Source organism: Dasypus novemcinctus, chromosome 18 (assembly GCF_030445035.2).
Source record: "Dasypus novemcinctus isolate mDasNov1 chromosome 18, mDasNov1.1.hap2, whole genome shotgun sequence".
NCBI lineage: Eukaryota > Metazoa > Chordata > Mammalia > Cingulata > Dasypodidae > Dasypus > Dasypus novemcinctus.
This window is the reverse complement of record NC_080690.1, coordinates 71,075,173-71,096,211: the sequence shown is the minus strand read 5'-3', so window position 1 is coordinate 71,096,211 and position 21,039 is coordinate 71,075,173. Positions and strand designations below refer to the sequence as shown.

The 21,039-nt window shown below is 61.7% G+C and overlaps 2 protein-coding genes across 4 annotated transcripts; one reads left to right on the top strand and one right to left on the bottom strand.

Annotated features, from left to right (window-relative positions):
- Positions 1-635: 635 nt before the first annotated feature.
- Positions 636-6,503, top strand: PNKP (polynucleotide kinase 3'-phosphatase). Its single transcript, XM_004457751.4, has 17 exons — positions 636-752; positions 1,076-1,239; positions 1,823-1,869; positions 2,319-2,618; positions 3,170-3,249; positions 3,338-3,395; positions 3,499-3,606; positions 3,968-4,039; positions 4,867-4,915; positions 5,006-5,076; positions 5,148-5,240; positions 5,348-5,444; positions 5,524-5,585; positions 5,813-5,922; positions 6,001-6,088; positions 6,212-6,273; positions 6,352-6,503. Exons 2-17 carry the CDS (start codon positions 1,089-1,091, stop codon positions 6,467-6,469), a joined length of 1,566 nt encoding a protein of 521 aa, XP_004457808.2. The 5' UTR covers positions 636-752; positions 1,076-1,088; the 3' UTR covers positions 6,470-6,503.
- A 1,146-nt stretch (positions 6,504-7,649) lies between these two features.
- On the bottom strand, positions 7,650-16,113 carry PTOV1 (PTOV1 extended AT-hook containing adaptor protein). 3 transcript variants are annotated; one of them, XR_009181649.2, is made up of 13 exons: positions 15,732-16,113; positions 13,361-13,498; positions 13,155-13,237; positions 13,033-13,090; positions 12,840-12,947; positions 11,485-11,640; positions 10,943-11,032; positions 10,753-10,826; positions 10,622-10,679; positions 9,936-10,040; positions 8,290-8,445; positions 8,080-8,148; positions 7,650-7,774 (listed from the first exon to the last, which is right to left on the bottom strand). XR_009181649.2 is itself a non-coding variant. In XM_058280657.2 (11 exons), exons 1-11 carry the CDS (start codon positions 15,900-15,902, stop codon positions 8,236-8,238), a joined length of 1,251 nt encoding a protein of 416 aa, XP_058136640.1. In that variant the 5' UTR covers positions 15,903-16,113. The 3 variants fall into 3 exon arrangements, 1 of the variants encoding a protein (XP_058136640.1); XR_009181648.2 differs by having other exon boundaries at positions 8,248-8,445; positions 15,732-16,111; XM_058280657.2 differs by lacking the exons at positions 7,650-7,774; positions 8,080-8,148 and having other exon boundaries at positions 8,236-8,445.
- Positions 16,114-21,039: the final 4,926 nt, after the last annotated feature.

Here is a 21,039-nt window from a genome sequence, read left to right as displayed (position 1 = left end):
GCCTGGGGACCCCCCCTCCCCCAAGGAGCAGTTCCAACAGCCCCTCCTGTTGGAACTGGACTGGTCCTTAAGGAGTCAAATATTCCTCAACTCAGGCAGGATCCTCCGGTGGGAGCCGCACATTTCCTACCAAAAGAAGAGGACCGGGGGTTGGAGAGCAGGTGGAACGTGGTCCTCAGTTAGGACTTAGCGAAGAAGGAGCCGCCGTTTCCCACGGCAGGAGTGCCAACAGCAGCACGGAGGCCGAGCCCGTCCGGCCCGACGCTTTTCTACATTCTCTAGTTGTATTCACCCCTTCAATCTAGTAACCCCACCAAGGGGAGATGGTTTCCCCACTTTATGGATGAAAGAACTCCAGCACCACGTTGGATCAGGAGAACGTTCTAGGACTAGGCCTGTCAGTTACAAAAGGCTCTTTGCCTGACAATGATCTTCAAATGGGAAGAACTTCCTCCCGCTCTATCTCCAGCAAAGGGGATTAAGTTAGTGCTCAAGCTGGCCAGAAGAAAAGCTAGAACGGGATACACGCGCCCCTACTGGCCTGCGCCTCACATTGCAGCAAGAGGGATAAAGGTCAGAACTGAGAAGGGACTGTAGGGACCAGCAGTCTCAGAAGGGGCGGGGCTGCTCGGTAGGCGGGGCCCAGAGCCCGGCCCCTGCGGTGGTTCAAGTCAGTTCCGTGCGCCGCAGGACGTGAAAGCAGCCGGCTCAGCGCCCCGGGCGGGAGTTCCCAGGTCCCAGGAGGCGCACCGGTGAGCGCGGGGGCGGGCCGGGGGCGCGCGCGAGGCTCTCGGCCTTCGCCCGGGCAGCCAGGCTCCCCGGCTCTCCGCGGGATGGAGCCGGGCGCCGTCGCCTGGGAAACGGCGCGAGCCGTGGGCCAGGAGGAGGGTGGGATTTCCGGAGCAAGTACCAAATCGACGGGATTCCTGGTGGAGGGTCTGGGGTGGGGCTCTGCGGGCAGGAGGCGGGGCTTCCTGTGGGCCGTGCGAGTCTTCCGGAGGAGTCAAAAAGAGGCGGGATGGGAGGGGGCGGGGCTCAGGCCTGCCACTCAAGCCCGTTAACCTTTTTCCCCTAGGCCGGGGCCCGGGATGGCCGAGTCGGAGGCCCGGGGCCGCCTGTGGCTGGAGAGCCCCCCTGGGGGGGCGCCCCCCATCTTCCTGCCCTCCGACGGGCAAGCCCTCGTCCTGGGCCGGGGGCCCCTGACCCAGGTTACCGACCGGAAGTGCTCCAGAAACCAAGGTGGGCGGGGACGGGGCGGAGCCTGCAGGGGGTGTGGCCTGCCCGCGGGCGAGAGAGGGTCGCCTCCGCGCGGCACTGCGTGGTGCAGCCAGCCCTGGAGTTGGTGGGTGCCCTCGGGGCATCACCGGGAGGGAAGGGTGGTGTCAGGCCTGGGACTGGCCGTGCACACTGGGGAGGGGGTGGACCCGCAGAGAAGGCTGCTCCCGGCCACGACCCTTGTTACAGAGCGAGCCGAGCCTTTGGAGGGAAGTAAAGGTGGCCTGGCAGAGATGGGCGATAGCCGGGCAGTCCCAGCATCTAGCCATGCTTTTTGTCAAAGAGGCAGCCAGTTCAATGGAGAAAAGCACCATCCCTTTCCCTAGGCAAGGACCAGTGTTCCAGTAGTCCTAGACTTCGGTCTACCTACCGCATGTCAGAGCGTGAGCCAGTCCCTTTAGAAATAAATAATACTCCGGTAGGGGTGTTTGTAGCCCAGTCCTGGGGCCTGCAGCTTGCCCCGCTCCCAGCTAATGAGGGAACCAAGAATACAAGGAAAAAGAAAGAAAACAAGGATGCAAACTGACTCCACCCCTTCAACCCTCAGTGGAGCTGGTCGCAGACCTTGAGACGCGGACAGTGGCGGTGAAACAGGTACCAGGGCCTGGGCAAGGAGCGGCAAGGCCTGTGGGCCGGGTCTGGGGAGGAAGCTCAACCCAGCGGGGATGGGTCCCTGCAAAAATCTGATTGGCGGGAGCGAGTGTAGCTCAGTGTTGAGCGTCTGCTTCCCATGTACAAGGTCCGGGGTTCAATCCCGGATACAGCCTTTAAAAAAAAAAACAACCTGATTGGCTTGCGGGGTGTGGAGGATGTGGCCAATAAAGAGATTTTAGAAGAGTTGCCTGTTTTCTGGGGGTATCCACCCACCCCATTTAAATTGGACCCAACTGGAAGCCTTGTAACCTTTTCCAAAACCCAGATTGGTGGAACGCAGAGAAGAGACGGAGCTGGAGGGTCTGATTGGCAGCTGGAGGAAGGCATTTGATTGGAGGGGCTCACCAGTGGGGGCGGGGTCAGCTCCAGTTCTTTCTCTTCCTCTGCAGCTGGGCGTTAACCCCTCGACTGCTGGGACCCAGGAGCTGAGCGCGGGGCTGGAGGGCTCCCTGGGAGTGGGGGACAAGCTGTACTTGGTCAACGGCCGCTACCCGCTGACCCTGCGATGGGAAGAGGCCCGCACGCCGGGCTCTGAGCCAGACACCCCACCCGGCACCCCTCCCGGGGCCCCAGACGTGGAGGAGGATGCCGGGCGGCAGAAAAAGCGGATGCGGACGTGGTCCCCGGGCTGGGAGGAGCTGGACAACCTGCTGGTGTTCACACCGCCCGGGGTGAAGGCCCGGGGCAAGGTGAGGCCAGGCCAGGGCTGCTGGGGCTTCCACAGCCTGGGGCCCCAACTCCAAGCCTCTCTGCCAGATGGCAAATCCAGGGGAAATGCTGTTTCCAGCTCCTGCCTGACCTACCCGGAAACCGTGGCAGGAGCTGTTTGGAGGCATCATTTTTATATCCAGAGAGACTGGAGTTCAGAAGCTGTTAGCAACACATTCCGGCAAAGCTTTAAGGCTTGGGACCCCAATTCCCTCATCTCTGAAAAACTGTGAAAAGCAGGTGGCACAGCCCCTGACTGCAAGTTAGCCCCTATAGAAAACTTGTTACTTCCCTGGCTCTTCACCCTGAGAGGTGGAAGACAGGGGCAAGCTAAGAATGCCCCTTCTAAAGTCTGGAATACCAGGGGGCCCGGGAGCAAGGGGAGACATCCTGGAGGGCTGTGTCTCTGCATAAGACCTACAGCTGTCTGTGGCTCGGTTTCCCCCCCTGTAAGATGGATGTAGACTATGTGGCTCCGCCTGGGTGAGGACAGGAGGTGTAACCACACTGCACTTTTCCCCGGCGACGCCAGGTGGCCAGCTTTGACCTGGACGGAACCCTCATCACCACCAGTTCTGGAAAGGTCTTTCCCACCAGCCCCAGTGACTGGAGGTGAGAAGGGGCGAGAGCAGGACAGGAGTGGGGCCCAGAGCCCCCCACCGAGCCCCAGGTCACCCTGTCACTTGCCTGCCCGCCCTAGGATCCTCTACCCAGAGATTCCGCGCAAGCTCCGGGAGCTCGAAGCCGAGGGCTACAAGGTGTGTGTGCACGCACGTGAGCACGCGCTGTGCAGTGGCCAGGCCTCGGGGCAGGCGGGGGCCCTCGGGATGGGGGCACCAGTGACACCCATCTGCTCCCCAGCTGGTGATCTTCACCAACCAAATGGCCATTGGGCGTGGGAAGCTGCGGGCAGAAGAGTTCAAGGCCAAGGTGGAGGCTGTAGTGGAGAAGTTGGGGGTCCCCTTCCAGGTATGGATGCGAGAGAAAGTGAAGGGCTATATGGGGTTCAGAGATCTGGGGAAGGAATAGACCCAGAGAAGGGAGACAGACCCAGAGTTGGGAGGGCAACAGATACCCTGGTGGGAGGCAGAGACCCAGAAAGAACACACAGGAGACCCCAGTTTGAGGGGGCAGGGGACGGAGATTCCGGGGCAAGTGTTAGGCTGACAGCAGTTGCACCCCAACCTTACATTCTGGGCTGCCGGGCAGCTCTCCCTGGCGTTGCTGCGGGCCAGGGGTGGCATCCAGGGGGCCCATGCGCCCTCAGAGGCCTCTGGGCATGCGAAGAGGAGGGGGGCAGGGGGTGTGCCTGAGCCCCGCCTGCCCGCAGGTGCTGGTGGCCACGCACGCTGGCCTGTACCGGAAGCCTGTGGCCGGCATGTGGGACCATCTGCAGGAGCAGGTGAGCCGCTCTCGCTCTGCAGTCCCGCTGCCTGCCCGCGCCCACCTCTGGGCTTCTGGTCCCCGGCCTGTCTTCTCTGTTTTCAGCCGTCACATCCTAGGTGTTTATGGGGCCCACCCTCTTAAACTCTGAAAATCAGAGTGGGCAAAGGAGAAATCACTCATTTGTTCTTTCATGTGTGTATTTGTCCTGATGTTCAAATTTTTGAGCTGAAAGTGAGCGAGAGGGGCAGCCAGACACCGAGGCCGTAGCGGCAGGAAGCGAGGACAGGTGCAGCGGGCAGGGCAGGGCTCCTTGGGAAGGGGGCATTTGAGGAAAGGCCTAAAGGTGAGGCAGCAGCCGCCTGGACATCCGGGCAAGAGCGGTCCAGGTGGGAGTAAAGCCCATACAAGGCCCTGAGGTAGGACCCAGTCGGTTGTGTTTGCAGAACAGCAAGGAGGCCAATGAAGCTGGGGCCCAGTGAGCAAGGGCAGAGGGGGTGTGCGGGCACAGGGTGCCCACCTCCGCGAGGGCTTGGCTCTGACTGAGTGGGCTGCGAGCTGGGCCAGTCCTGAGCAGAGGCGGGACCTGTGCCCTCTGGTGGCTGTATGGGGAACTGACTGTTGGGGACGAGGGCTGAAGTGGGGAGCCCAGGTGGGAGAAGGCGGGGGCCAGGGCCAGGGCGGTGGCCGTGGAGGGGTGAGAAGTGCTCAGACAGTGGGGCAGGAAAGGCAAGAGGAGATGAGGCCCAAAGCAGGGCAAAGACCGAGATGAGCGCCCTGGGAAGCCTTGATGCTTTGGGGACACATGCTGGATGGCTCCTGCGGTCAACTGTCCCGTCTCCCCAGGCCAACGAGGGCGTGCCCATCTCCATCGGGAGCAGCATCTTCGTAGGAGGTGAGGGCCGCGGGAGGGCAGCGTGCGGGTCCGGCTGGGGGCCCTGTCCGAGGCTGCCGGTGGAGCCAGGGCGGTCCCTCCGTGTTTCAGACGCAGCCGGCCGCCCTGCCAACTGGGCCCCCGGGCGCAAGAAGAAGGACTTCTCCTGCGCGGACCGCCTGGTGAGGCCGCCCCGCCCCGGGCCCCGCCCCGCCCCGCCCCGCCCCTACCTGACCTCTGCCTTTGCCCCCAGTTTGCTCTCAACCTTGGCCTGCCCTTCGCGACGCCAGAGGAGTTCTTTCTTAAGTGGCCTGTGGCCAGCTTCCAGCTTCCAGCCTTCGACCCGGTGAGGCCTGCGGGGTGGGTGCCAGGCGGGACCGGTGGGGGCGGGAGGAACTGGGGGGGCGGGGAGGGGCCGGGTGAGGGTCTCACTCAGCGCCTTGCCCCTCCCAGAGGACCATCTCCCCCGCAGGGCCCCTCTTCCTCCCGGAGTCCAGCTCCCTTCTGAGCTCAGACCCTGAGGTGGTCGTCGCTGTTGGATTTCCTGGGGGTGAGGTGCCCTGACCCCTGACCCCTGACCCTCCCCTCTGGGTCCTGGGCACCCGCTGATTCTGCACCCCATCTTGCAGCTGGGAAGTCCACCTTCCTCAAGGAGCAGCTTGTGTCCGCGGGATACGTCCACGTGAACAGGGTACTGCCCTCCCCGGGGTCCAGGGCAGGGAGGCCGGGAGCCCCGCCCCGGCCACCTGGGTTCAGCCCCCATCCCCCTTCACGTCTGGGGCCCAGCCTCCCTTGCAGTCACTGCCTGTCGCCCTGCTCGAGCTCTGTTCCCTCTCCCACTGTTGCTGTTCCCCTCCCTGGGCCTGTTCCCCCTGGATCTGTGACCCCATCCGTGATCTGCTCGCCTGTGTCCTCCAGGACACGCTGGGCTCGTGGCAGCGCTGCGTGTCCGCGTGTGAGGCGGCTCTGAAGCAGAAGCAGCGGGTGGCGATCGACAACACGAACCCCGACGTCCAGAGCCGCGCCAGGTAGGGGGCCCCGGGAAGCCTGCAGCAGGACTGAGTCCGTGGTGCCCTACCAGACAGCACCTTCCCCGCCCCGAACAGGTACATTAAGTGTGCCCAAGACGCGGGCGTCCCCTGCCGCTGTTTTCTCTTCACCGCCACCCTGGAGCAGGCGCGCCACAACAACCGGGTGAGCGGGGGCCCGGCCCCGCCCCCAGCCCTTCCCCCTCCTAGGGCTACCCCCCCTCCTAGGGCCCAGCCCCCACGAGCCCTAGCCCGCGGGCCCAGGCCTGACCTCAGTCTCCGCCTCCAGTTCCGGGAGATGAGCGGGTCCACGCATGCGCCGGTGTCCGACGTGGTCATGTACGGGTACAGGTGCGTGGGGACGAAGAAGGGGCGGGGCCGGGGCCATGCGGGGCCCACCCCCACTCACCCGCCCCCACCCCCCCCCAGGAAGCAGTTCGAGGCGCCCACGCGAGCCGAAGGCTTCTCGGAGATCCTGGAGATCCCTTTCCGGCCGCAGCCGGACCCGCGACTGGAGCGGCTATACCGGCAGTTCTCAGAGGGCTGAACCCCCGCCCCCCAATAAAGGCTGCTTTCCTTCAGGCGCGGCCAGCATTTTGCTGGGGAAGGGGGGTGTCCGAGGAGCCAGGGCCACGAGGAGGAGCTGGTGTGGCCCCCACAGGGCTCTCAGGAAGCCTGGCCCTGGGGCCTGGGAGAGGCGCTACGTGGGGTGCAAGGACCCCCCCTAGGCCTCCTGAAGGTGGAGACCAGGCCCAGCCACCTCCGCAGGAGGTAGAAGTGGAGCCAGGCTCAGCCTTGGGACTCCCTGGCCCAAGCAGCCCTTTGCCACCTACATCCAGGCCCCTCAGCCGGACACCTGCTCCCCAGTAGCACGAGCACAGGATGGGCGCCAGGCTCCCAGCACACAGGAGCTGCTCTGCCTGTTCCTTGCTCAGATGGGGGCTATGAAGAGGTGGGCCAGCTCCTCCCTGGCTTTCTGGGACCCCAGCTTGTCAGCTCTTCCCACCGTACCCCCTCCTGCCCTGTGCCGGGCCCCTGCAGGCCGGGAGACGGGCCCACATCCCCATCAGACTTCACCAGGGCCACCCCCTGTGCTGCTCAAGCAGACGCCCCGACTCAGGGCCTCTTTCCTCTCCTGTCGACACCTTGGGAACCCCCGCAGGGCAGGGGACAAGTGGCTAGGTGAGTCCAAAGCCAAGTCAGAGGTGGATGCTGGAGCCTGGAGGAAGGGGAGGAGAGCCTGAGCCAGACACTGAGAGGTCCTTGGAAGGTCCTTGAAGAGGCCCACCAGCCCCGCGACCCCTGGCCCGGCTGTCCATGCCCACCAGGCACGCGTTCACAGAGCAGGAAGTCCCCCCTCCACCTGGAGCCCGGATCCCTGCCAGTCCAGGTGTCCCAGCCCTCGCCAAGTCATCTGTCGGTGGGACAGCCTGAAAATCCTCCCCAAACGGCCCAATGCTGCTGGGGGTGGCGCCACCTGAGACAAGCCTCGCTTCACAGTCTTCAGTATCAAATGTGGCCCCTGGGCCAACAGCCTCACATCACCGGGAATCTTACAACACACATTCCCAGGGCCCACGGCAACGTAGACAGAACCCTGGGGCAGGCCCGGCCGTCAAGCCTGAAGGCGAGGGGCCACCGCTGCCCTGGCCGCCGGCTCCGCCGACAGAGAGGGTTCCCCACAGCCGAGGAGGTGCCCAGCGCTGGGCAAGCAAACGGGGCAGGCGGGCTTTGAAAAGGTTTTATTGGGGAAACGTACGGGAGGGACGGTCCCTGGAGGCACCTAAGACGCTGTCCTCCATCACGCCAGGCAGCTGTAGTCCCCAGGGGGCCCCGCTCAGAGGCGTCTGACCTGGGAGGCAGGGCACGGAGGGAGGGGCTGGACCTCAGCTCCACCAGCAGTGCCTGGGTCCTGCGCCACCCAGCACCTCCCTTGCGAACTTCTGAGGCTCCAGGGAACTACCGGAGGCGCCTCCTCCCAGCCCAGGTCTAGAAAGGTCACCCGCCGCGGCCCCAGCAGCCCTTCCTATGGGAGCTGGAGCTGCCCAGGAGGCCCGCGCGTCCTCTGTGCTGTTCGTCTCAAGGCTGATGCCACCCTGCCCCTTCCCAAAGCCCAGCGTGTCCCAGGACCCGGCCCGTGCTGCTGTCACCACTCACCAGTCTCCGTGGGGGCCTCGTCTTTGACTCCTGGAGGGGCCCAGCCCAGGGGGTCCGCTACCCTCCCATCTGTGGGGAGGAAGCACAGATCAGGAGAGGGGAGTGGGGGGTGGTGGGGCCGGAGGCGGCGCCAGCCTAGTGGGTGCCTGCCTGCCCTCAGCCCCTCACCCCGCGCTGCTGCTGCTCCTGCTCCAGGTTGCGCTGCAGGACCTGCTGCTGATTGGCGATCACGCGGCGGATGCCGGTGACGAAGTTGCCCTGGTCGTGGGGGATGAGGCCGATGAAGATCTTCTTCTCCGAGGAGTACAGCAGCATCAGCACGCGCACCTCGCACGCCGCCTTGTAGGAGAAGTGCACGCAGCCAGCCTGGCGGGCACAGGGCACGGCCGTCACTGAGGGCCTTGCCACCAGCGCGCCTGCACGGCAGGGCCCGTGGCTGCCCGGCCCGCAGCCCTCAGACCAGGCCGAGGCTTTGGAAGCTGAGACAGCTGCTGCGGCAAACGCAGTCACTGTCCCTGACCTGCAGACAAGGCAGAGGCTGAGGGATGACCACCCAGGAGCCCGTGTCCTCAGAGGGCCCCGGGAGGCCCAGCGCCCCCGGAACGCGAGTGCCACCAGCAGGGACTTAATACAAACTGAGGCCCCATCTCAGCACCAAGCACACAGGCAGCAGTGTCGGCGCACACCCCACCACCCACGAAGCCCACCCCGGGGAAAGACCCCAGCGCCCACCAAGGGACACGCGCTCCACGGTGGCCTCCACCCCTTCTACAGAGGCGGGAGCTGAGGCTTCCAGGGCTCCGGGCAGGAGCGCGGCTGCTGGGGAGCGTCAGGGAACCCCCAGCAGAAGTGGCACCAGGAGCACAGTCCGGGGGCCCCCGCCCCAGAGGGTGCTGCGCCTTCCCTGACTCAGCCACCGGGTGCTTGCCGGGCACACACCATCACCACCCCCGTCTCCAACGGGGGGCACGTGGCACCCACAGGACTGGGAGGGCCCCGGAGCGGAGGGCCTGTGCAGGCCCTCTGTGCACACGGCCACAGGGACCGTGGAGTGAGTCCCCAGGAGGGAGCTCCGCAGCCCCCAATGACCTGAGAGGAGCACTGCGTGCAGTGGGGGAGGGGGCCAGGTGGGGGCCTTTACAGCTTATCCTGAGGGAAAACTGTTTTTAAACTGCTGTTGTTTTACCCGTTAAGGCATTTATGATTTTAAAGTGAAAGGAACACTGAGGCGGCCCCTCAGCTGTGCGCAGCTGCTCCTCGGGCAGATGGGGACACAACGGGGCAGTCCCTCAAACACAGTGGCACCCGCGGTGGGCCACCTGCATCGGGCAGTCTCAGAGTCGAGTCCAACCTGCCTCACCTTCCGGGCAGAGAAACTGAGGCCAAAGGAGGAGGAAGGCCTCGGCCCAGGCCTGCAGAGGGCGCCTGGCGCTGAGGGCCGGGCTGAGGACTCGCCCACCTGCGCAGGCCTCAAGGGCCACGGGAGCTCTCCCAGCCTCAGGGTCCCACGGGCCACAGGGATGTGGTGGTGCCATGCCGCCAGGGGCGCGGGGAGCCGAGGGGCGTGGAGGGTGTGGGGGGGAAGCCAGGGGGTGCGGGGGGGGGCGTGGGGGGGAGGCCAGGGGCGGGGAGGCCCTCAGTCAGCAGCCTCCTTAGCTGCCGGGGCCCTGCAGCGCTGGTCCTCGGGGTCACGTGGGGGTCCAGGCCGCGCCCCCCGCCCTCCCTCAGCCTGGAGAGGGAAGCTCAGCCAGGGGCACTGGCCCTGGGTCCTGAGGCACCGCGGGCCTGGCCGTGTCTGGACGCGGGGCCCGGCCCGACCCTTCCCGCTGGCTCCAAGAGACCCGCGCGACACTCACAAAGCCGTTGTCCATGACGCGGCACAGGCTCTTCAGTGTCTCCAGGTCCTTGGTGAAGTGGAACTGCACCAGGCGGGAGTTCCGGAAGAGCGGCACCAGGGTGGTCTGCCAGGAAGGCGGGGAGGGCGGAGTGGCCCCGCGCCAGCCCCCTGCCCGTCCTGGCCTCGCCCCTCGCAAGGCCTCGCGGGGCCACCCCCTCCAGCTCTGGGGCAGTCCCCCGCCCCACCCGCTTACCTGTCGGCTCAGCCCACCCCGACTGCCTCAGGAACAGCCACCTCCAGGCAAGCCAGGGCCCCGCCGTACCCCCACCCAGATCAGCCCAGCCCCTGGCAGATTCCACCATCGAGGGGAATCAGAGTCCACCAGCCCGAACCCGCAGCCACCACCCTGGTCCGGGCCACCTTCACCTCCTGCCCGTGACGACAACTCCAACCCCAGGGCCGCCCACCCTGCCTCTTGTCTGTGCCCCATGTGACAGCCAGTACCAGCTGAGGACCCATTTCCACCTAAAACCCTGGGCAGGCCCTGTGGACCTCAGGATGGAAGCTGGCCCGCCCGCTGCCCGTTCTCCTGCCTTGCCGCCTCCTGACCACAGGGCCTTTGCACCTGCCTGGCCCCTCCTCCTGCACCTAGCCACTCTAGGCCGGCTCCATGCAGGCCCTCTGGGCCTCTGCCTCCCCACTCACCAGCAGCTGCTGTGGGATGAGCTGCATGTACAGTTTCCTGGGCCACTGCTCCGTCCTCCTAAGGGGTACGAGGACCGGGATCAGACAGGCCGCGCCTCCGAGACGCCTGCCTCGCCCCGGCCAGTACTCACAGGATCTCGCCCTGGTTGACGTAGACGTGGGACGGCAGCCACCTCTTGGACCGACTGTTGGGCTCTGGCCTGGGCTTTGGCATGGAAGAGGGGCGGGGTCAGGGCGTGAGTCCCAGACCCCAGCACCCAGGCCCCGGGCCCGCGAGGCAGCGAGGACGCAACGCCTGAGGCCACCCCGCTCTGGACTCACCTCCTGCCATTCCATGACCCCACTCCACGCCAAAAACTTGTTGTTCACAATCTGCACGGGGCCGGAGTTGACACCACCAGGTCCCACTGCCTGTGAGAAGAGCAGATGGGGTGGGTGGGGGCACCAGGAGGGGCAGGCCCCAGGGACTCCCCAGAGGTGGCATAGGGACACCATGGTGCTGTCCTAGCTCCCTCTGCCTCTTTCCGCAGCCCCGGCCTCCTCTCCCGCCTGGCTGGTCCCCCTGGCATCCTTTCTGGCCTCCCGTCTGTCCCACAGCCCAGGAGTCCCAGGGCTGGCCCTGCCCCTCGCCTCTCAAACCTGCCCCCAGCCCCTAGGACCCTGGGACAGCGCACGAGCCCTGCAGGGTCACCTCGGAGCTGGGCAACATCTGGTCATGATGAATTGGGCCTCCTGAGAGCGCAAGGGCCCCCAGGCCGCAGCCCGGCAGGCGCCCAGCCTGCCCCCAGGCCTTCTCCCACGCGGGAACCTCAGCCCTAAGGGTGCCACCCCCGCGGCGCCACCCCGGGGCGCGGGGTCCGCACCTGTTTGTGGGTGGTGATGAGCTGGCGGATGGCGCTGACGAAGCCGCTCTGGTCGTAGGGGATAAGGCCCATGAAGATCTTCTTCTTGGACGAGTACAGCAGCATCAGCACGCGCACCTCGCACGGCGAGATGTGGGGGAAGAGCATGCAGCCCGCCTGGGGAGGCGGCGGGTCAGCCCGAGGGCGCTGCCCGCCCCCGCCGCCCGCCCCCGCGCAGCCTGCTGGGAGTCAGCTGGAGGGCCTCACGGGCATCCAGGGTGCCTTATTTCTGGGCCCCGGTAGACTCACAGGTCGGGTGGGCGTGAGGTGTGAGGACGCTGAGGGGTTGCGTCTCCAGCCCAAGTCTCCCTCCTGACACCCGGCCCCACCCCGGGGAGCTGGGACCCCACTGGCTGGCTGTGGCCACATCTGTTTCCAGAGGGGACCGTCGAGGCCAAAGGGGGCACAAAAGTCAGGCCAGATGGCCCAGTTCAAATCCCAGCTACTTCCCAGCTGAGGGACCCAGGCACGTAGCCTCCTGTCTCTGGACTCAATTCCCCCACCTGGAAAACAGGCTAATGGCAGTGCACACAGAAGTGCCACGTACATTCTCGCTAAGTGAAAGGCTCAATGAATGAGCGGGGAGAAGGGGAGCTTGGCAGGTGTCCGGTCCCTGGTGTCTGCGGCGCCTGCTCCCGAGGACGCCCCCTCCCCGCTGGGGCCTGGGCACTGCCCTCCCGCAGCCCCTGGCCACAGGGCAAGCTTGGGACTCTGCACAGCGCCTCCAGCCCTGCCACTCCTCCTAGCACAGCAGTGTCCTTGCAGAGACGGGCCAGGCCAGGGGGCTGGGTGCCCAGTGGTGACCGCTGCCTGAGTGGAGGAACCCCTGGTCCGGCCAGAGCAAGCCTGGCACGAGCAGCACCCTGGCGGGTCCTGAAGCGGCAGCGGCGAGAAGGGGCCTGGGCCTGGCCAGAGAGCCGGCGCCTTGGCGCACGCTGGGCGGTAACTGGCGCCCCGACACCACCCTCCCCAGCAGCCCCCTTTCCACAGCCACACTCCTCTCAGGGTGCTGCTAAACACTGGTTCCCACCAAACCAGGACCCAGAGCCGACACCTGGGGCCCAGGCTGGGATTCCGAAGATGTGCCCCAAACCCTCCAAGCACCTGACGCGTGAGGCGAGCCCTCGCTACACCATTAGCCCCGGTTTACCTGGCCTGCGGGCGGGGAAACCGAGCCCCGCACAGCTGCCTCCCTCTGCCCTCCCCCCCGAGGAGAGGATTCCCCAGGCAGAGCTCTGCCTCCGGCTGCGCAGGGGTGGGGGCTTCCAGCCCACTTGCAGGCGCCGCACAGCCCCCCACCCCACCCCCTGACTCACGAAGCCGTTGCCCATGACGCGGCAGAGGCCCTTGAGGGAGTCGCAGTCTCTGTTGGTGAAGTGGAACTGCGCCAGCTGAGAGTTGCGGAACAGGGGGCCCAGTGTGGTCTGGGGGCAGCAAGGGGAGACCGAGTCACCGCCGGGGTCGGTGGGCTCTGGGGAGGGGCCAGGAAGGGCCAGGGCGGGGTCTCACCAGCAGCTGCTGTGGGATCAGCTGCATGATCAGCTTCTGGGGCCACTGGTCGGTCTCCCTGCGGGAAGAGCAGGGTCAGGGGGGGCCGCCCTGCCCGCCCGCCCCCCGCCCGCGGCACTCACAGGTTCTCGCCCTGGTTCACGTAGGCCTGGCAGGGCAGGGCCCGCTTCAGCTTGGCGCTCGAGTCAGAGTAGGGCCTGCGTTTCTGTGGCAGGGATGGGGGCGTCACCGGGCAGCCGCGCGTCCAGGCCCGCCCCCACCCACAGGACAGCCGGCGCCCCCTCCCAGGCCCTGGGCCGGCCCCAGTCCCGCGGGCACTGATGCTCACCTCCTGCCACTCGAGGACGCCGCTCCAGGCCAGCAGCTTGTTGCTGAGCCGGTGCTCGCCCACAGCCAGGCCCCCGAGCGAGAGGCCGGGCGACGAGGGCCCGATGGGGCCCAGGGCACCGAAGACCCGCGCGCCTTCCTGCAGCAGAGGTGGGGGCCTGAGCTGGGGGAGCCACGAGGCCAGCCGTCCCCACCTACCACAGAGGAGATGCCCCAACATTCAGACGCCAACCCCTGCTCAGAAACTCCCAGGGCCAAGTCCCAGCCCCTGGCCCAGCAGTCAAGGTCCCAGCAGCCCACCGGCCCGTCTTCTTCCCGGCCTCTGGCTCGGGCGTGCTGCCTTCGGGCCTGATCAGGTCTCAGTGTCTCCTTCCAGACCCAACTCAGAAGCCCATTCTGGGTTGATGTCCCCAAGTCAGGCTGCAGCCAAGGCCTCCGCTACGCACAAGCCTGCCTATGTCTGTCTGTCCATCTCACACACAGGCTTCCCTGTCCCTCCCATGCTCAAAACCCTTCCAAGGCTACCCATGGGCCTCAAGAGGATGCCCACGCTCCGCCTTCTGGCTTGCCTGAACCGCTCCATGCACCTAGCCTGCCAGGTGGAACCACACAGAGAACAGAGGCAGCCAGGAGGCGGGGCTACACCTGGAAGAGTGTGTGTGTCCACACCCGGAGGGGCCTTAAGAGCATTCGCAAAACACCAGAAGAAAGCTGCAGGTTCTACACCCAGGGCTCTCCCAGCTAAATTTTTTTAAAACCCAAAACATCTCATAGCAAATAAGGGAAGGCTTCAGAACCAGCCTCACAGCAGAAAACCATGAAAATTGTAGTAAGGATGGCAAAAAAAAAGTAAACGATAAGGGATGTTTCGCATCATCCAATTGCTATTGGGTATTGTCCAAATTTTTATAAAGGACATGATGTTTTTGGTCCCACAAAGCATTTTATTTTGGTGGGGGTTAAAAAAAAAGGAAAGAAACTGAACAAGCCTATGCTCCTGGGGACTGGTGATGCTGGGACGTGGGCAGTATCAGGGAGAAAACCAAAGACCCTCTTGGTTAAGGAACGGGTGTGTGTGTGAACCCTGGCATCTGAGGAGGCTGAGGCTCTCCGGGGGGAGTGGTATTTAAAGTGCACACCTGACACGCGCCTTGGAGCACACGTGTGACACCCACACTCAGTGGTCTGTGGTGAGCATGGCCCCACTGCCCCAGGGCCATCATGTGCCTGGTGACACACCACGTGTTTCCCAAATGGGGGAGACGTGTTTTAGGTCTGGAAGAGTGCAGTTAAGGGCCCAGGGTAAGCTCCAGGGGCCAGTGTTTAAGGAAGGCAGCTTTGCCACCTGTGACTTGGGGAGGGCGTAAAGACCTGGGGCAGCACCCAGGGCACCTCATACCTGCCCAGCAGGAGGCGCCAGGCCAGGTGGGATGGCCACACTCAAAGACCTCTCCTACAACACCAGGAAACCTCACACCTGGGCAAGCACAGACCAAACGTGCCCGTGCCACCGACAGCAGGTTTGTTGTCTACTGCACACTTGGAATCTGGAGGGAGGTTTGAGGCCGGAGACAAGAGGCTCTCAGCTGTGGAAGTGCTTCTGAACAACTAAGGATGGAAGGCAAGGAGTACACTTCGGACTTCAGGAGGTGTTTAGGGTTTAAGAGCAAGCCTGTTTAAGGCCCACGTGTAGCGGCCACAGCTCTGCACTGCGAACCACACCGGGGACGCTCACAGTTGGGCAAACGTGTGCATGGCTCAGCTGTGCCTGAAACGTCAGAACGTGCAGTTTCAGGTTCCGCAGAAGGCTTCTTAAGGTTTGGGAAAAGCCTGTGCACAGCCCACTGTCCCTGCAGAGCGGGAGGTCTGCGCTTAGGGTCTGGGTTCATTTGCAATCCACAAGGGCACCCCGCATCTGGACGGGCAGCGTGCGGGCACGGGGGAGAACACCATGGGCAACAGCGGGGCGCGCGTGTGCAGGCGCCGCTCACCGCCGCCCCCCAGCCCTCTCCCCCACTTCCAGGCTTCCTGCCCGCAGAGACCAACTTTCCAATTGGAAAAACAAGCGCGCGCAGCCGGCCCCCTACCCCGCCTTGAACTGGGGCCGCGGAGTCAGCTGTAATTTGAGTCCTCCCCGTCCCCGTACCCCGCCCCCTCCCACCCCGGCCCGCGCGCCTAACAAAGGGGAGAGCCCGGCGCGTACCACCGGGGATTCCCGGAGGGGGGAAAACCCCCGGCCCCGGACGAGACCACCCTCGGGGCACGGGGGAGACCCCAAAGGCGACCGGGACGTGGACAAAGGCGTGAGCCCGAGGGAGGGGCTGGTGGAGGCGGGGCCACGGAAGGCTCTGGAAGAAGGGCGGGGGGCTCACCATGGGCGGGGCCGAGCGGGCCCGGATCCGCGGCGGCTGCGGGCCCCGGGGGCTGGCGGGCCAGGAGCGCGAGCGGCCGGCGCGGGCCACGGCGGGCCGCGGGGGGCGGCCGCGACCCCCGAGGGGGCCCCCAGCGCCGGAGCGGTGCGGGGCGCGGCGAGGACGGACCATGGCGGGCGCGGGCCGAGCGGGCGGGGGTCTGCCGCGGGCCACACGGGGGGCTGCGGGCTCCACTGACTGAGGGGCGCGGGCGCGCGTCTTCGGGGGAGACGGGCTGGGCTGTACCAAGTGCGGGGGACGCGCCGCCGAAGGGGTCGCTGCGGCCAAACCACTGCGGGGAGCGGGGGAGCCCGGCGCGTCCCGGGAGGGGGCGTGGCCGGGGTGCACCAAAAGAGGCGGGGGAGCCTGAGGGAGGCAAGGACTCGCGTCCCGGGAGATACCAAGAGCCGCCCAAGCAAGGGGGGCGTGGCTGGTGGGGCCGGCCACACCAAAGGTGGGGGGGGTCCTGCTGAGGACCTAGGTGGCGCCCAGAGTCCTTCCTGAGCAGCCCAGACCTGCGGAGTCTGGGAACTACGCCAAGCGACCTCAGAAAAGAGGAGCGCGACTACGCACCAGGGAAGAGCCTTTAAGGGCTGTCGGCGGTGACGGGGTTTAGGTGGGCAGGGGACTGCAACTCCCGGCGGCCCCCGCGCGGATTGGGCGGGGCGGGCAGGCCCAGGAGGCACACCCCCTCGCAGTCACAGCCGCGTACTCCCTGGTCCTGAGCTCTAGGCCACGCCCACCGCCCTCCGCGTCCGCTCTAGCCGCCTGCTGGGCCATTCATTGATTCACTCATTCATCAACTAATATTAAGTGACTACGTATTCACTTACCAGTAGTGTGACTTTGGGCAACTTGTCTACGATTTTTTGCCTCAATTCCTCTTTGCTTTTGGGTGGTTATGTGGTTTAGATAAGTTAATAGATATTAGACCCAGACGTACTGAATCATGTTAGCCTTTATTTTTATTTTTTAAAAATCGTTATTAACAGCACTCTGATTCTGTACAAGGCGAAGAGTTTTCTGGGATGATCGAAACAGACTAGGTCCTTTAGAAAACCCATGGTCCATTGGGGAAAACAAATAAATTGCAGGCTGTGGTAAGTGCTAATAGAGTATAAAGCACAGGCCTCAGAGATGGTGACCGCGAAGGAGGAGGGAAGTTTAGCAAGGGAAGTCAAGGAAGTGATTTTTGAGCAACTACCATTCCAGAGATGATGGAAAGGTATGCTAAGATGAGGGAACAGCAAGGGCACAATTACTGAGACCAGAGGGAAAAGTAAGGAATCCAGTTTGGCTGGATGGGGAGAGGAGGGAGGAGAGGGCTCGACACAGAGGGTACAAATCATGCCCTGTCCTGCGGCAGGGTGGAATTTGGATTTTCGTCTCACTTAACTAGGTAACCGTACAAAGGCTTTTATCAAGGGAGTGATCGTCTTACTTATTATATTTTACACCGATCATTCATAGAATGCCCAGATTCATGCACAAAGTCTCTACAAGTCCACAGAAGCAGCTGGGAACTGTAATCATCTCCCAGAAAAAAGGGCAGACGCAGGGAGGGGAGACGCAGGAGTGGAAAGGAGACTCGGTTTACTTTTTTGGACTATTCCTTACTCTTACCGTGTGCAAATGTTGTCTATTGAAAAAAAACATTTTTGAAATTGAACTTTTTCTAAGGATCCCTCTGGCTGCTATGTTGAAAATAAGATTGTAGGGGACAAGAGAGGAAGCAAGAGAACAAAGGGGGCGGTGGCAACGATCCCGGTGAGAGGCGCAGAGGGGGTGGCTTGTAGGCAGGCTGCTGAAGGTGAGGTGTGAAGGTGGTCGGCTGCACTGGAGCCCAAAGAAACTGTCCGGGGGGTGGGGTTTGACCCTGGGAAAGGAACTCTAAATTGACCTTCAGAGAGCCACCCAGCACGAAAGAAAGTTCAGCCTGCCCAAGAATGGCACCGCACACACAGAGAGCTGACACAACAAGATGACGCAACAACAATAAAAAGGAAACACAGATTCCCGTGCCGCTGACAACAGAAGCGGACAAAGAAGAACACGCAGCGAATAGACACAGAGAACAGACAACTGGGGCAGGGGATAAGGGGGGGCAATAAATTGACCTTCAAGCCTTGGGGTACCAAATGGCTCCCGACTGAGGAAGCTCACAAGGCAGACACCCCATGCTGATGCAATCAGACTTCAGAAAGGCACAGGAGAGGCTTACAGGAAAAGACAAGGAAGAGGCCTAAGCTCTAAGTGAATTTCTTCTCCCTCCATGTTCTAATAAGCTCCTGGAACAGAACTCAACTGACAGTGGCCATTTCCCTTTGTGGGCTATAAATTCCCACCCAGAAGGCTTTGGCACACCTGCTTTCACTTGGCGTGGAGAGCGTTAGCACGAGCGAGCGGCACTTCCAGTCCAAGAAGCTTTCTTCTTTTCCTTTTGTGGTAGCAGTTCTTTTGAAACCACCAAGGGTTTTTGTTTTGTTTTTGTTTCTGAAGTACAAGGGCCAGGGATTGAACCCTGGACTTCATATGTGGGAAAACAGTACTCAACTCCTGAGCTACACTGGCTCCCCTGGTTTTTTTGTTTGTTTACTTGTTTTTGTTTTTAGGAGGTACCAGGGATCAAACCTGGGACCTCATATATGGGAAGCAGGCACTCAACCACTTGAGCTACATCGGCTCCCACCACCAAGGTTTTTGCCTCTACAGAGGTGCCATATATCGTGGGAAGAGCAGGTTGGGGGGGGGGGGTTGGGGGGCAGATAATCACTAGTTCTGTTTGGGATGTCATCAGTTTGAGATGCTGCCTAAGCAATGGGATACAGGAGTCTAGAGATCTACATTTGGGAGGCATCAGTGGTTGAATCCATGAGACTGCGTGAGATGATGAAAACACACATGCGTGGAAAGAGAGGGCATGCCAAGCCTTTAGCGGTCACCACCAGGGGAAGAAGCTGGCAGAGGAGAGAGGCCAGTGAGGTGGGAGAACCCCAGGCCAGGGTGTTTCCCCCACCCGTTCCCTGCTCCCCCTGAGCCTCCTGATCGAGGGCTGACTGCAGCCCCACCTGCGGCTCCAAATCCAGCTTTGACTGTGCCAAAATGGGCCAGAGGCTCCCCAAATGGGAAGTCAGGGGTACTGGGCCCAGACTGCAAGTCAGACCTCAACAGCAGCCTCTGGAGTTCTGGTCAATCACCCATGTCAGGACCCCCCACTGCTGGCAGCAGGAGGGAGGAGAAAGGACCACTGGGACAAGGCCTTCTTAATCTCCCCAAATCCTCATGTCACCCTTCTCACTGGCCCGAGCCCTCACGGTCGCTTGCCTGGACGACATCTTCCTGCCTGGTCTCTTCACCTCTGTTTTTGCCTCCTTGTCTCTTGCTCCATTCATCAAAACCCTCCAGTGGCTTCCCTTCACCCTTGAAACGAAACCCAGACTCCTCACCGGGCCCTCTCGTGCCCTGCCTGTGTGGCCCCTGCTGACCTCTCCACCCTGATCTCTTTCGCCTGCCTTGCTCTCCCCATGTTAAGGCCACCCCATCCTTCAGATCCCATCGGGATAGTGTGGGGAGGAGTGCAAGGCACTGGAGAAGCATGGAGAAAGGTGTGCAGGCTACATTCACTCCAAGGTGAGCAAACTGGAAGCACCAGTCAGAACATGAAATGGAGGTGCAGGCTGTGAAATTCCACTAGTCCTACTGCAGGCACAGCCCTCTGAAACCATCTCCATCATTCTTTATTTCATCTGGAAACGCCGCTGCTGGGCTAGGAGGCTACTCTAACCACAAAGCAATTCTGTTCTTTGAGAGGCAGCTGTTTGCGCCCAAGCCTATTTATGCCAGTTTTACTTAAGTTCATAATTTATCCAAATATCAAGCAAACTAACGAAATGTTAGCACAAAAGAGTCGTTGAAATACAAACTAAGCTGCCTGTATTGAAAATAATAAAATGAATTGCTATAAAAAAAAAAAAAAAAAAACGCTGATAAGTTAGGTGCAAGCAAAGCAAATGTAAATAACTGACTGGCAGAGCTCATAAAAATCTAGGAAGCCTCAGCCTTCACTTTGCTTCATAAGTTTCAGTAGGTTCTCATGCCACATTTCAAAAAAAAAACCCAACTAGATACGATAGATGACTCAATGTGACTGGTGGGTGCCACTTATACAAGAATATAATGTTGTACACTCACTGGGAGACCAATATTGAAAGAAAAGGTCAGGGTCTTACATAGAAAAAAAAGTGAATATCTGCTAAATGTTCTTGGTTAAAGTAAAACATTTATGGTATTAAGATGGCCTTTAGAGCTATTTGCTACTTATTTCTAGTTCTCCATCCTTGCCCAGCAATTGAAAGGAATGCACTTCCTGAACCCTGGGGCCATGTGACTAATTCTGGCCCCTGAGATAAGAGCAAAAGTCATACATATGAATTCATGCTGGAGCATTTCATTGCCTATGTGAGAGCACCACTCTCTATGCCTTTTCGGGGGTCCCTGGCAATGTTTAAGCTCTCAGCATCAGCTCCAAGCTGACCCAGGAGGGACATGTGGTATGAGTGAGAAAATAAACCTTTTCTATTATTGCAAGCCACCAAAGTGTGGAGGTTGTCTGTTACTGCAACATAGCCCAGCCTATCCTGATATAGAGGTGTCCTTTTTAAATAGTCCCATGCCTTCAGCAACTTCTGTTTAACCCGTCAGCTACTAGTCTGAGTTTCCTGAGAGGACAAACTGGGAGCACAAGATAATCCAAGTAAAAACATTTGAATCTGAGAAAGGGAATAAAGCGATTTCTGCCTTAGGTATCCTTTTTTGTTGTTTTTTTTCTTTTGCAATTACAAAATACATATTTTTAAAGTCTGTTTGAGGGAGCAGATGTGGCTCAAGCAGTTGATTGCTGCTTTCCACATGCGAGGTCCTGGGTTCAGTTTCCCATGCCTTCTAAAAACAAACAACAAGCAAACAGACAAAAAAACCAACTCGGGGAGCCGATGTGGCTCAGTGGTTGAGCACGTTTCCCACATACAGGGTTCAATCCTTGGCCTGAGTACCTCAAAAAAAAAAAAAGTCTGTTTGGCCTATGCTCTCTACATTCTTCCTTCAACTTTCTCGTCGTATTTTGTCATCATTTGTCTCTGACACTAGCCTGGGAACTGCGTCAGAACAGAACCGCATCTGGCTCCTATCCCAAGAGCCAAGCCCAGAGCAGTATGGACAACCTACCTGCTGAATGCTAAGTTACCGCCACCACGGACGTGCCCTCTAGGCC